This window comes from Antechinus flavipes, chromosome 4, assembly GCF_016432865.1.
Source record: "Antechinus flavipes isolate AdamAnt ecotype Samford, QLD, Australia chromosome 4, AdamAnt_v2, whole genome shotgun sequence".
Classification (NCBI taxonomy): Eukaryota; Metazoa; Chordata; class Mammalia; order Dasyuromorphia; family Dasyuridae; genus Antechinus; species Antechinus flavipes.
Genome location: NC_067401.1, coordinates 129190776 through 129203938, shown reverse-complemented (window position 1 = coordinate 129203938; position 13163 = coordinate 129190776). Strand labels below are relative to the sequence as shown.

General features: G+C 43.1%; 1 protein-coding gene across 1 annotated transcript in view; it reads left to right on the top strand.

The window, feature by feature from the left end:
- ABCC3 (ATP binding cassette subfamily C member 3) overlaps positions 1–12324 on the top strand; it is a 71527-nt gene extending 59203 nt beyond the window's left edge. The window contains 6 exon segments of the mRNA XM_051994293.1: positions 353–470; positions 473–498; positions 775–933; positions 2476–2642; positions 8016–8210; positions 11505–12324. Coding sequence (XP_051850253.1) covers positions 353–470; positions 473–498; positions 775–933; positions 2476–2642; positions 8016–8210; positions 11505–11613 — 774 coding nt within the window. The 3' untranslated portion in view covers positions 11614–12324.
- The last annotated feature ends 839 nt before the right edge of the window (positions 12325–13163 follow it).

Genomic DNA, 13163 nt, shown 5'->3' with positions numbered 1-13163 from the left:
CAAGAAGCACTGAGGCTCCAATTCAGATTGGAGAGCATGAATTTCTATCAGACTCAGGATATTTTTGTAATTTCCCCTAGCAATACTCAGCAGTCTCTATTGTTGATCGGGGTTGTGAAGTGTTAAGGCATGTTAAGTCCAGTGGTAGAGTGAGGGAATGAGAAATTCTAGCATATTCAAGTTGCATTGAAATGGCTGACTAAAGCAGAGGAAGAGGACAGAGAATAAAGCAGCAAACTAGAAAGTAACTGATATCTTAGCAAAACAGAGGAGTTGAAGGATCTCCGGACCAGATGACGAAGTTGGCCATGTTCATTCGCTGTTTCTCTTTGTCCCCATCTTTCCCTCCCAGGCCCCATGGGTGATCGAGGACAGCCGCCCACCCTCTGGCTGGCCCCAACAAGGGGAGGTGGAGTTTGTGAACTATTCAGTGCGTTATCGGGAAGGCTTGGAGCTGGTGCTGAAGAATTTGAGTTAAGAGTGAAGGGCGGAGAAAAGGTATGTGAGACCCCTGGATCTGGCACAGTGCTATTCAGAGTTACATGCAGGACTTGTGCAAGAATTACATAATGCGTCCCTCATGGATGCAGCTCTGAAACAGGGGGTGCTTGTAGGCTCAATGCCTCCACTCCTGAGTCTTTCTCTCCTCTTCTTCCAGTGCTCTGAGGTTCGAGGAGTTCAAGGCTCCAAAGCTTCTGCAGCACTCTCCCTCTCCTTTCCCCAGCACAGCATTACCATCTCACCATTCCCTGTCTCCTTCCCATTATCTCCCAGGTTGGAATTGTGGGCCGAACTGGAGCTGGAAAATCATCCATGACCCTTTGCTTGTTTCGTATCCTGGAGGCAGCGCAGGGAGAGATCTACATCGATGGAATCAATATTGCATCCATTGGACTTCACGACCTACGCTCCATGTTAACCATCATCCCCCAGGTACAACGCATCCCTCACAGCTGGGATCATGTTCTTTTACTTGCCATAGGACGAGATTAACTCTCTTTTTTGCAGCCGTGGGGAAGCAATGCCGACATGATTAGAGATGGGAGGCATCTTGGGGGCCTCTTCTTTTACAGACAAGAAAACAGAGGGTATATGACTTACCCAAGATCTCACAGCTACCAAATGGCAGAATTGGTATTCAGACTCATATCCTTTCCAAAATCCAACACATATCCCCCTGTTCCATGCTGAATCTAGTCCCTTTAAGCCTAGGGAACTGACCACATTGCCTCTAACCTGGGAATTCTGACTCCCACACTGCTGTGTGTTGGGGAGACTATGTGGTTCATTATGAAGGGGATGAAGCAGTAGGAAATTGCTAAAGGAGAAGCCTGGGAAACAAGGGGGACTGTGGATCTGCACAGCAAATACGTCCCTAGGTTCTACTCCGAGAACTGGGGAGAATGTAACTGAGAAAAGGACTCTGAGTGCCTCTACTTCCCTTTGTCTCTCTGCCAGTCACTCTGCATCTCTCAGTCTCACAGATTTGACATCTGTATAATGTTTTTTCTCCCCTCTGGCTTTTCTGGGATTTGTTTTCTGCCGACTGGACATTTTGGAGTCAGATTAGGCTGCTCATGGTTCCTGGTTAACAAGAAGACTTTGTGATTGGCAAGGGATGTTCGAGTTGGGTTTATCACAGCTGTGCAGCGCGTGGGGGGCCAGGATTCATTGGGAGATTTTCTGTTGGGCTAGCTGCTTTTTCAATTCTCGGAGGATGGGATTGCTCTGACCTCATTTACTCTCTCCTTTCCCTTCTCTTTAGCTCCTGTTTTGGGCTCAGTGGGTCCCCAGATCTGCAGTTGGTTCGTAGAGGAGGCATAGTGATGAATAAATTTTCAGGAAGATCTGGATTCAAATCTCACTAGTTATGTGACACTTAACCTCTGTGTGTCTCAGTTTCCTCATCTGTAAAACATAAATAATAATAGCACCCATCTTTCTAGTTTTTTTTTTTTTTCTGGTTGTTTTTAAGGATCAAATGAAATAATATTTGTAAAGTGCAATAACAAGTAGTAAGGCAGCTGGGTGACTCAGCGGATAGAGTACCAGATCTGGAGTCAGAGAGACTCATCTTCTCAAGTTCAAATCCTGCTTCAAATACTTACTAGCTAGGTCCTCTGGGCAAGTCACTTAATCCTATTTGCTTCAGTTTCCTCATCTGTAAAATGAGCTGGAGAAATAATGAACCATTATCTTTGCCTAGAAAGCTCCGAATGGAGTCATAAAAATTAGGATTCAACCAAAGTGACTGAACGATAACAACAAAAAATTAATTATAATAAGCTTAATAAATCAAATAAGCTAAATAATCAAATAATTCATGTAATCTCTCTGAGGCTCAGTTTCTTCATTTATAAAATAGGAATAGTGATAATAATAGTGCCTACCTAAATTTATTATGATGATCAGTTGATAATAATGTATTTTAAATTTTTATGGGTGTTCCTTGCTGATGTTCCTTTGTTTCTTTAGGACCCTGTCCTGTTTTCAGGGACACTTAGAATGAACTTGGATCCTTTTGGCAAGTATTCTGATGAGGAAATGTGGCAAGCCTTGGAACTCTCCAACCTACACAAGTTTGTGAAGTCCCAACCAGAAGGCCTTAATTTTGAATGCTCTGAGGGAGGAGAGAACCTTAGGTAAGAAAGCTAAGGAACAAATGGTCCAGAACCCCACGCCCCTGAGCAGCTCTGAAACAGAATCTCTCCCCACCCAGTTTGCTGAGTCTGGGATAGTTGTTTAGCCCTGCACAGTCTAGTGATTACTTGAGTACCCCCTGTGCCCATCTATTCCACTGTGGTAGGAAAGGGATCAAATCTGCCCAAGGCTCTTTCCCAGTTCTGACCTTTTAAATTGATCCTGGGTTTTGAACTATGCTGGGAGGTGTACTTAACTTTCACTGGAGTCTGAGCTGAAATTCAGGAGGAGATAAAATCAGATAAGAGGAAATACTTCCTCATGGTCAGATCATGACTCCAAGGGCAGTGTCTCTCCTGAAAGCTCTTAAGTATGTCTAGACATTTGAGCATATTTATGGAACACTATATGGATTGATCATTTAGAAGATCCAAATTCAATACTTATTATCTTTATCAACATGGGCAGGTCATATCATTGGGTTATGTCAGAAATGTTGGGGTACTGAGGCATGGGGCATAGTATCATCTCTGAAAGAATTCAGGTTCAAACTGTCTCCAAATTAAGCATAGGCCTTTATTTGGGGATTTATTTGGGGTAAGATAAGTATCTGCAGACCTCCTCCTTAAGGAGAGACAGACAATGCAACCCAGTGAGGACAGGGATTATATAGAGAAGGGAAAGTAAAATAAAACAGAATGGGCAGAACAAGAAAATCAAATAATCTCAAATGAGATTTTGCATACCTTTGGACCATGTCAGATAAAGGGTATGCATGGAAAAGGTCCTTGTGCCTGGATTTATTTCAGATGAGGTATACATGGAAAAAGGTAAAAAGGCCATTTTATTCTAATGAGATCCGAGAGAGAGAAACAGAGAAATAGAAACAGAGAGAAAGAGAAACTGAGGGACAGAAACAGAGAATAGACACAGAAAGGATTATTAGGGCTGGAATAGCAACTAAGATTCCATCAGTATCAATTATTTATTGGTTGTTCATTCATTTCAGTCATGTCTGAGTCTCTGTGACCCCATTTGAGGTTTTCTTGGCAAAGATATTGGAGTTGTTTGCCATTCTCTTCTCTAGCTCATCTTACAGATGAGGAAACTGAGGCAAATGGGATTAAATGACTTGCCCAGAGTCACACAAGTAATGAGTATTTGAGGTCAGATTTGAAATCAGACCTTCCTGACTTCAGGCCTGGTCCTCTATCAACTGGGCCACCTGGCTGCCCCCATAAATTAATTATTATTTTACACAGCAGTCAAAGTCTGGCACAGTAGTTTGGGGCTGGATCAGAAAAACCACTCAGGGATTCTCAAAGCCATAGTATAAACAGGCACTGGCTAGATTTTTTTCTCCAGGATCAGACCTTAAACAAAAATCAATCTGATTCTTATTGGCCATCAACAAGTCCTAAGCCAAGTCCTATTTGGTCATTGTTTGAATCCTGACTGACTCAGACTGAATGTAAACAACAATCATTTCTGCTTGGGCCAGAAGCCCTGAGCATCTTCCCCTCCCAGATTCATTCATTTATTTATTTTGATTTTTTTTTTGGACTAGATGAAAGAGAAGTTTGTCTCAATTGCTACCCATCCTTAATCACAGAATGGGTACGGCCTCAGTCAAACTGAGACTTGTTGAAGACTTTAGCTTAAAAAGATCAAGATTTCCCATAATTTTTCAACATTGCCCCTTGCAAAAACTCCCATGAAAATGGGTCTGGATGCAATGGGAGATCTTGACCTTTTTAAGATTTCCCATTGCATCCAGACTCATCTTCAGTCCTGATCTCTATCTGGCCACTGGACCCAAATGGTTCTGGAGGGGAAAGTGAGGCAGGTGACCTTGCACAGCCTTTCCTCATTCAAGTCCAATTCACTTGCAGATCATGGTATCCCCTCCCTGATGTTGTGGTCCTCTTTGAGGACAAAGGACAAAAAAATCAGAAACAATTCCCAGTAGAGAATTGGGTCCAAATCCTGCTTCTCTTACTTATCAGCTGGGTGAAACGCGAACAACTCACAACCTTTCATAGCCTTTTTTTTTTTTTAATCTGAAAAATAGCATCTTTTGATGATAGCATTGAATTAGATCTGTGATTCCACTGGAATAAGGAACTCTCAGGAAGCAAAGGAAGGGCACTCCCTTTGCACCTATATTGCATGGGACACTAAGAGATTAAATTCCTAACCCGAGGTTGCCTGGCCAGTATATGTCAGAGGCAGGACTTGAACCCAGGACTTCCTGATTTTAAAAGCTATCTCTTACTGAGGTAATGGTACTTGTATCATCTAGCTTACTCACAAGCTATTAAGAAGCTCTAGTAAAATGAGGACTTATTACTTATATTATTTATCCTATAATGCTCACTATGTGCCAGGCAGGGAAGCTGGGTTGCACAGTGGATAGAGTGCAGGACCTGGAGTCAGGAAGACCAGTTCAAATCTGGCTGTGTGATCCTGGGCCAATCACTTAATCCTGTTTGACTCAGTTTCCCCATCTGTTAAATGAGCTAGAAAAGGGAATACTCCAGTATCTTTTTAAAATTATTATCATAGCTTTTCAGTTACAAAATATATACAAAATAATTTTTCAACATTGTCCCTTGCAAAACTTCTGTTTAAACTTTCCCCCTCTTTCCCTCCACCCCTCCCCTAGATGGCAGGTAGTCCCATACATGCTAAATATGTTAAATATACTCCAGTATCTTTGCCAAGAAAACTCCAAATAGGGTCATGATTAAAAAACGACATGTGCTAGATGCTGTTTACTGTTGAAGGGGAAGGAGAAGGAGAAGGAGATGGAGATGGAAGGGGAGCAGGAGAAGAAGAGGAGGAGGAAAAGAAGGAAGAGTCTTCCATGTAGAGCTGCACTTAATGTAGAGGCAACAAAATGGCTAGTATAATGGGCTTGGGGTCAAGGAGACCTGAATTCTTTAATCTCTGACCCTTCCTAACTGTGTAATCCTGGACAAGTCATTTAATCTCTATCCAAGTTCCCTTATCTATAAAACAGATAATATTAGCATCTATTTCTCAGGATTGTTGTGAAGATTAAATGAGATAATATTTGTAAAGGGTTTTAGCACAGTGTTTGGCTTGTAGTAGTAGGCAGGCTTAATTAATAATAATGAGTTTAATTAATGCTTGTACCCTTCTGTATAATAGCCAGTTGGGATGATGGCCCCAGGCTTCAGCTTTGTCTCACTGTTGGCAGATGGGCAGTGACTCTGCAGACAGTCAGTATTTAAAGAGTTCAGGATCATGTACAAATAATCATTCTCTCCCAAAAAATCCCTTCCCCACCATGTCTCTGCCCCCCCCTCAAACAAGGGGTGAGACACCCCCCTCATCCCCTCTACGTGGCCTTCCTTCAAGCTTCCCTTTAGACTTAGTCTGACCTCATTCATCCTGTATAAACATGTTATGGGGTGTGTGAACAAGCTTGTAAGTGACCTGTCCCTGCCTCCGGGGATAACTCCAGTTCCACTCTTATTGTGAAGATTCTCCTCACAACTTTTGCTTCTTTGTCATCCCTTTCTCTTCACCTCTCTAAAACATACCATTTTAGAAGACGTTGGATACTCCCCATTGTCTAATTTCATGGAGTTATTTAACTTTTCTGAGCCTCGATTTACTCATTTTTGCAATGAGAGAGATGGACTCAGTCTCTTCTTCTTCATCTATGAGCCTGTGAGTCTGAGCTCAAATGCCCTTGGTAGAGAAGAAGCAACAATCGGATGAAAAAAAAAAATTCCTGACAACCTGAAGGGAACTTTCTTCTCTGGAGACTTAAAGAAGATTTTTAAGATGGATGTTGCAGATAGTGGATAGAGCATTGGGCTTAGTGTCAGGAGTCTCAGGAAAACCTGAGTTCAAATCTAGCCTCTGATATTTTATGTAACCTTAGGCAGCTCACAAGTTCTACTTCTTTATTTGTAAAATACTAACTTACATCTTGAGGTTATTTTATGCATCAAATGGGATATTTGAAAAGTGATTAGCACAGTGTCTGGCACATAATAGGCAGTATAAAAATAGTAGCTATTATCGTTATTATTATATGCAGGCTGGAATAATATTCTGAGATAATCCTTCCACTCTGAGTTTGGAGATTTGAGCAGACTGTGGCTATCTTCCTGAGATTTCCCACCCCTTTCCCTGAGATTCTAGATGCTGCAAATTCAGCTTCACCCTATGCCAACCCTTTTCCACCTTCTATTCTGTAATTCAGCCCCATTCTGTACACAATTTGTCATTCCTTAGCCAAAATCTTCATTAGTTGGGAGCGAGGTCAGCCAGCAGAGAGAGGAGACCTGGCTCTCTTACAAGTACTAATGACTCATCCATGTTGAGAGACAGAAGAGAAATGAATTTTTAGGCAGGCGGGGAAAGAGCTGCCTCTGGGAATGAAGAGATTTTTCTTTCAGGGCTTCAGAGTCCAAGGTCAAAGGTTGCTTTGGTTTAGTTTTCAGACATGGGCCCAGAACTACCTTCATCCCCAGAATCTGATGGCAGATCCAGAGTTCCATGATCTTACCCCTGCCACACATGTCTACCCATATAAACAAAGAGGGACACAACTCTGATAAACTTCACGTCCATTTTCCCTGTTTGTGAGGATTTCCGGGGCAGCAAGTCTTCCTTGACTATTCAAATATCTTCCTGTACGGATCTATCAAAGCATACAGCTTCTTTAAGAGGGAACTCAATCTTAATTCCATAATGAGATATAAGCCTTAAAGAAAAATTCTCAGGGCAATTCACTTCTCCCTGTTTAGACGAAGGTGCATTCTGTCTTTCCCAGAAATTTGGTTTTGGTCAGAGAAAGGGATAATCAATCAATCAATATTTATTAAGTAATTATTGTGTGAGGCATTGTACTGGGGATGCAAAGACCAAAAAGCAAAATAGTCTCTGTCTTTAAGAAGTTTATATTCTAATAGGAAAAGGACTGTCTTGTCCTAACAACACTGATTTCACAATTTTGTTGAAGGTCAGTTTGGGACTCAGCTTTCATGTTGTTTTTTCCATGTCTCCCCTTTTGAATATATGTTCCTTAAGAATAGGGACTGTGATTTTTTTCCCCTTTTTGTATTTGTAATACTTAATACAGCGCCTGCCACAAGTGCCTAATAAGTGCTTGTTGACTGACTAATTGATTATTCCAAAGTCCCAGCCAAATGAGTTGTAGGATATGGTGAAATAAGCACAAATGCATGGGAAGAGTCAAGTGGTTACTTGGAAAATAAAGGTTAAAGAGTCAAAACTGTGGATTATTGCATTGGTATTGGAAGTAGAAAAGGGGCTTGACTGAGGTGGTTGTGGGTGTGCTGGGGTATACCTTGACGCTCCCTATGTTTCCCCAGTGTGGGGCAGAGGCAGCTTGTATGCCTAGCCAGGGCCCTGCTCCGGAAGAGTCGGATCCTGGTGTTGGATGAAGCTACAGCAGCCATTGATTTGGAGACAGATGATCTCATCCAGACCACCATCCGGACCCAGTTTGAAGGATGTACAGTGCTGACCATCGCCCACAGACTCAATACCATCATGGACTACACCAGGTGAGAAGCACATGACAATATTTTGATTATGTAATTCAGATTTTGGGTTATTTTAGCATGGTAATGTTGAGGATTATTTGGGAAAATGAATAAAACTAGATTTGAGTATTATATTGGGTAAGGGGGTGGGGGTGCAGATCCTTAGCGGAAATCTCATTTGTTATCATCATATTCACATTTATTTATTGAGTACGTACTATGTAAAAGCCTGGAAAACACATAAAGAATTTGTACAATTTGAAAGGAATCGCATGTTGTGCATCATAGATTTGTAGTTTCATATGCAACCATCTTTTTTATCATAGTGTTATGGAAATGCTTGTCTTACTCCATAAATTAAAAAAAAAAAAAGAATTTATACAAAAATGCAGTCTATGCCCTTAGAGAGTTTTTATGCTCTTTGGAAAGATACAGCATATACACAAAAAAGATAAATTATACTGTAATGTACTTATCATGCTAAGTGCTCAATGAGTAATACAGAAAATAAGTGATATAGGAATTTAGAGGAAGCAGCAGTTATTGTGGCTGTTTGGGAAGTCTGTGTAGGCCTTGAACTGAGCCTTGAAAAGACAGTTTTAATTGGGGTAGAGTTGAGAGAAGGCTACACATATACACACGCCAACATACATACATATATGCATATATATGTTTATATATGTATATATGTGTCTATATGTGAAGCACTTTACAAATACCTCATTTCATTCTCACAACCACCCTGAGAGCTACTTATTATTATCTCTGTTTTACAGATAAAGTTAAGTGACTTACCTAGAATTACACTCAGGAGATAAACATATACACATAATATATTCACAATATATATGTATGTATATAACATTATAGCTATATGTACATATGTGTATATATATGCATACATTTTTTCCCCTGGTGGATGTTACCCCTCTCCTGATCCCCACTTCTGCAAGAGATAATTCTCCTGCTCCTCTCTACTCCAACCTTTGGACCCATTGTCCTTTTCCCAATAATGAATGAAAGAATAAATAAGCATTTAAGTGATTACTATGTGCCAAGCTCTGAGTTAAGTACAGGAAATGCAAATACAAAAATGAAAACAATCCCTGCTCTCAAAGAGCTTATATAACAGAAAGGGGAGTAGTGGCCAGTGAAGGGTGCTTTTGTTGGGAAAGTTACAAAATTGGTGAATCCATAGGGGAAGATGTGGAACTAGGAACAAAAACCTTAGCACTGGTCATGATTCCTGGCTCCAGACGTGGGGGCAGATGATTATCCTGGGAAAGGGAGAGGAGGAAGAGAAGAAGAATGAAGAAGAAGGAGGAGCAGGAGAAAGAAGAGAAAAAAGAGGAGGAAGGAGGAAAAATGAGGAAGAGGAAAAGGGTGGCAGGAAAAAAAAAAAAAAAAGGTCTGAGAGTCAGGAGTGAAGGAAACCTTGGTGGGAGGACCCCTGCCTGCCACTGCTCTCTGAAGCCCTCCAGGCCTTGTTGTCTGTGCTGAGACATTGCCTGGAATACCCCCAATACCTCCTTGCTTTGCCTTGTGCCATGAAACCCACCCCCCTCCTTTATATAGTCTGACCCAGTTAGAGTGTGAGCTGGATGAGAACTTGTCTTTTCTATTTGTAGGCCCAGAACTTACTGCAGCGCTGGGCATATAATAAGCACTTAATAAATGCTTTTCCGTTACATTATGGTAAGGAGAGGAGACTGAGCAGAGGCTTTTAGACAAGAAGGTGCAGTCACCAGTTTTCCGGCTGTGGGTTCTTATAGGAAAAGGGTTGTTCAGGGCTTTCCACAGAATGGGAAGCAGGGATCTTTTACACAAACGGGGACTTTCTTTGGGCCCAAAGGTCTTGGAGTCCCTTGACCAGTCAGGGTTGGACTTATGAGGTGGTCATTAGGGGAAGCTGAGTGGTGGGATGAGTGTTAAGGCTTGTATTACAGTCGAGGCTGTGGCCACAGAATCAGATTTTGAGCTACAGGGAGCTAAAAAGCCCCCTGGTTCGACCTTTTTTTTTTTACCGGTGAGGAAACTGAGGTCTGGAGAGATTGTGACAAAGGTAATCCTCGGGCTCCATCTCCTGAGCCCTTTTCCCCACTGTTCCTTATTGCCTCTCAGATATCGTTTGAAAGCATTTTAATCAATTCTTTGGCCTGAAAACCTAGATCCCTCCCGGGGGAAGATGAGGGTGGTGGTCGGTGGAGACACAGATTGGTACATCCTTCCGGATTCCTATAATTGGAATGTGCATTTGACCGAAAGAGGAACCAAATCCAGATTCTCCCGCTCGTTCCTCCAAGAAAGAAGCAAAAGCCACCCTATCTCCCCCACCCCCCACCCCTGCTCCGCATTCCCTCCCCCCTCCCCAAGAGCTCGACAGCAACTGAGCAAGAGCCGCTTGGGGAGGAGGCCCAGAAGCTCGGGATCCTCGCTCTTCTTTCCGGCTCTGCGCCGCCCCCCCTCCCGCAGTCGGCCTTCCCTTTGGCCCGAGCTCGGGGCACAGGTGGACGGTGGCCCTCCTCCTCCATCCTGCCCGCGCTCTGTCCCCAGCGGCTTCACTGTGAGCCAGGATGTCATTCATCCGGCGGCTGCAGAACAAAGGCGGCTGGTAGCCGGAGAATGAGAGAAGGCCGCCGCCGGGCTGGGAAGAACCCCGGGAGGCTGGGGGGGAGGGGGCGGAGGGATCGCCCCGGCGGGGGTTTCGGGGAACTTTGCCGCTGCCTCTGGGATCACAGCCGCAGCTCCCGGGCTGGTTCCGGAGACGACCCCTGCGGGCTCCGCTGCGCGCCTTGTCGGCTTCGTGCTGCAGCCGAGCTCCCTCCCCGCGGCGAAGAGAGTGTTTGGCCTTCGTTAGCAATCCCTCCGCCTTTGTGTGTGCGCTTTGGGGAGAGAAAGGCGGTCTGAGGCAAAGCAGGGCTGGGGTTTGCGGCTCCCGACCCGGGCTGCCTGTCCCCATCCCCTGCGCTGCCATGTGACTGTTCAGAGAGGAGCCGGGCAGGGAGAGGATCATTAGGGAAGATGCAGCTGCTAAGCGGGCAGAGATGAATCAGGCCCTGTGTTTCATCCCTGAAATCACCCCACTTACTGGGAGAGAAAAAGGCTCTGTAACGCGCACATGCGCACAGGATGGCCCTTCTCCACCTTGCTTGTGATCTCTCTTCTCCAGACCCGTGGGGCGGGCCTGGCGTCAGCTCCCCACAGGCGGGTGGGCGAGAGCGGGGCCAGGATGTTCCCTTATCTTCGCCCCAGTGGGGCTTGTGGATTTGGATTTGGCCAGTGATAAGCACCTGACTTTTCTCTTCTCTGGCACAGGGTCCTAGTTCTGGACAGAGGGACGATAGCAGAATTTGATTCTCCAACAAATCTCATCATGGCCAGAGGCATCTTCTATGGGATGGCCAAAGATGCTGGACTTGCCTAACGGACTCCACATTTCCTCCAGACCATCACTGACTTCCCTTTGCAGGGGAAAATAATAGAGGGGACTTTTTTTTTTTTTTTTTTAAAGAATAACGTGCAAAAGAACTGCAGAACTTGCAAGCAAAAAAAAAAGAAAAAGAAAAGAAAAGAAAGAAAAAAAAGAACTTAATAGTTCATGTAATTCAATCCCCTTGTTTTAAAGGGAGGCAGTTTGGTACAGTAGAAAATGCCAGCCTGGGAGCCAGAAGATCCAGATCCTAACACTAGCCATGTAACCTGTGGCAAATTACTACATTTGGACATGGAGCCTAGGGAGGAGCTGCCCACAGTGACATAGCATATTGGCAATGCCAGAATTATAATAAGGATCTCCTTATTCCCAATCCTGTGCTCTTTTTACAGTACTATTCCTTCAACATAAAACATGTGTTGGAATGACAGCCTCATACACTCTAAAATCCAGCCCCAGATTTTTATTCTCATATTTTCTATATAAAAGTATACAAAATCTAGAATGACATTCTTGCATGCCCCCAATTCCCTCCCAAACTATTTTTCCTCATATTTTCTATACAAAAACACTTAAAAATAAATCTTTTTTTACTGGGAAGAACGTTGACCCCCCAAACCACGCTCAGGAACTTTGGGATAATGATGAAGCTATTAAAGGCCAGAGCACTGATGAAATAAAAGATATATGATAGCCACCGTGCATAGGAGCTGTTTATTTGATTGTGTATGTATCTGTATGTATGAGAGAGGCAAACACATTTACCTGGTTGGAAATGTCTCAAAAATTCAAACACTGAAGTTTTTGGCTTATATGACTATCTAGATGAAAAGCATTTGCTTTTGCTATGCTGTAGATTCTGAGAAAAAGTAACACACGAAGATCCTTCTATCTAGTTCGAACCTGGAGTTCAAGGACTTGGGAAAATGTCTGACTCTGGGGTCAAAATGCCACAAGGACTCCCTCCTATGCCCCTCCTCTTAAGACCAGTTGGCACCTCCTTTCACTGAGGCTGGGGGTCTGGAACATTTTGCTCCTCTAAGGCCCAAGAATGGAGTAGGTTGGGGAGACTGTCTGATGCTGTGTGTGAGGCCTATACATTTGTCCTTCTCATTTCAAGAAGTTGAATGTGGCACAGATGTGCTCATATCTCTGCCTATAAAATTTAACAATCTCAAGCTAGTAAACAAGGTATCAGAGCTGCAAATTAAATCCTAAAAATCTCAAGCAAGGGAATGGAAACAGGTTTATCTTCTTTGGGGCAAAGTTCACTTCAAATACCAGGCTTGTGAAATGAAACAAATCTCTCTTCTTTATTATTTAAGACTAGTTGCTTTAAAAACAATTGGGGGTGAGGGGAGTCATCTCCCTATATCACTGTCTTTTTTTCTCAATATATTATGATTTGCTTCTGAGTTTGCTTTAATTTGTCTTGAGTGGATTTATAGCTGGTGTATAGATACCTTCGTTGATCTATTTTTCCCACATATTCTGGTCAGTCTCTGCTGCAGTACCATTTGTTAAAAGGTTAATCACATTTT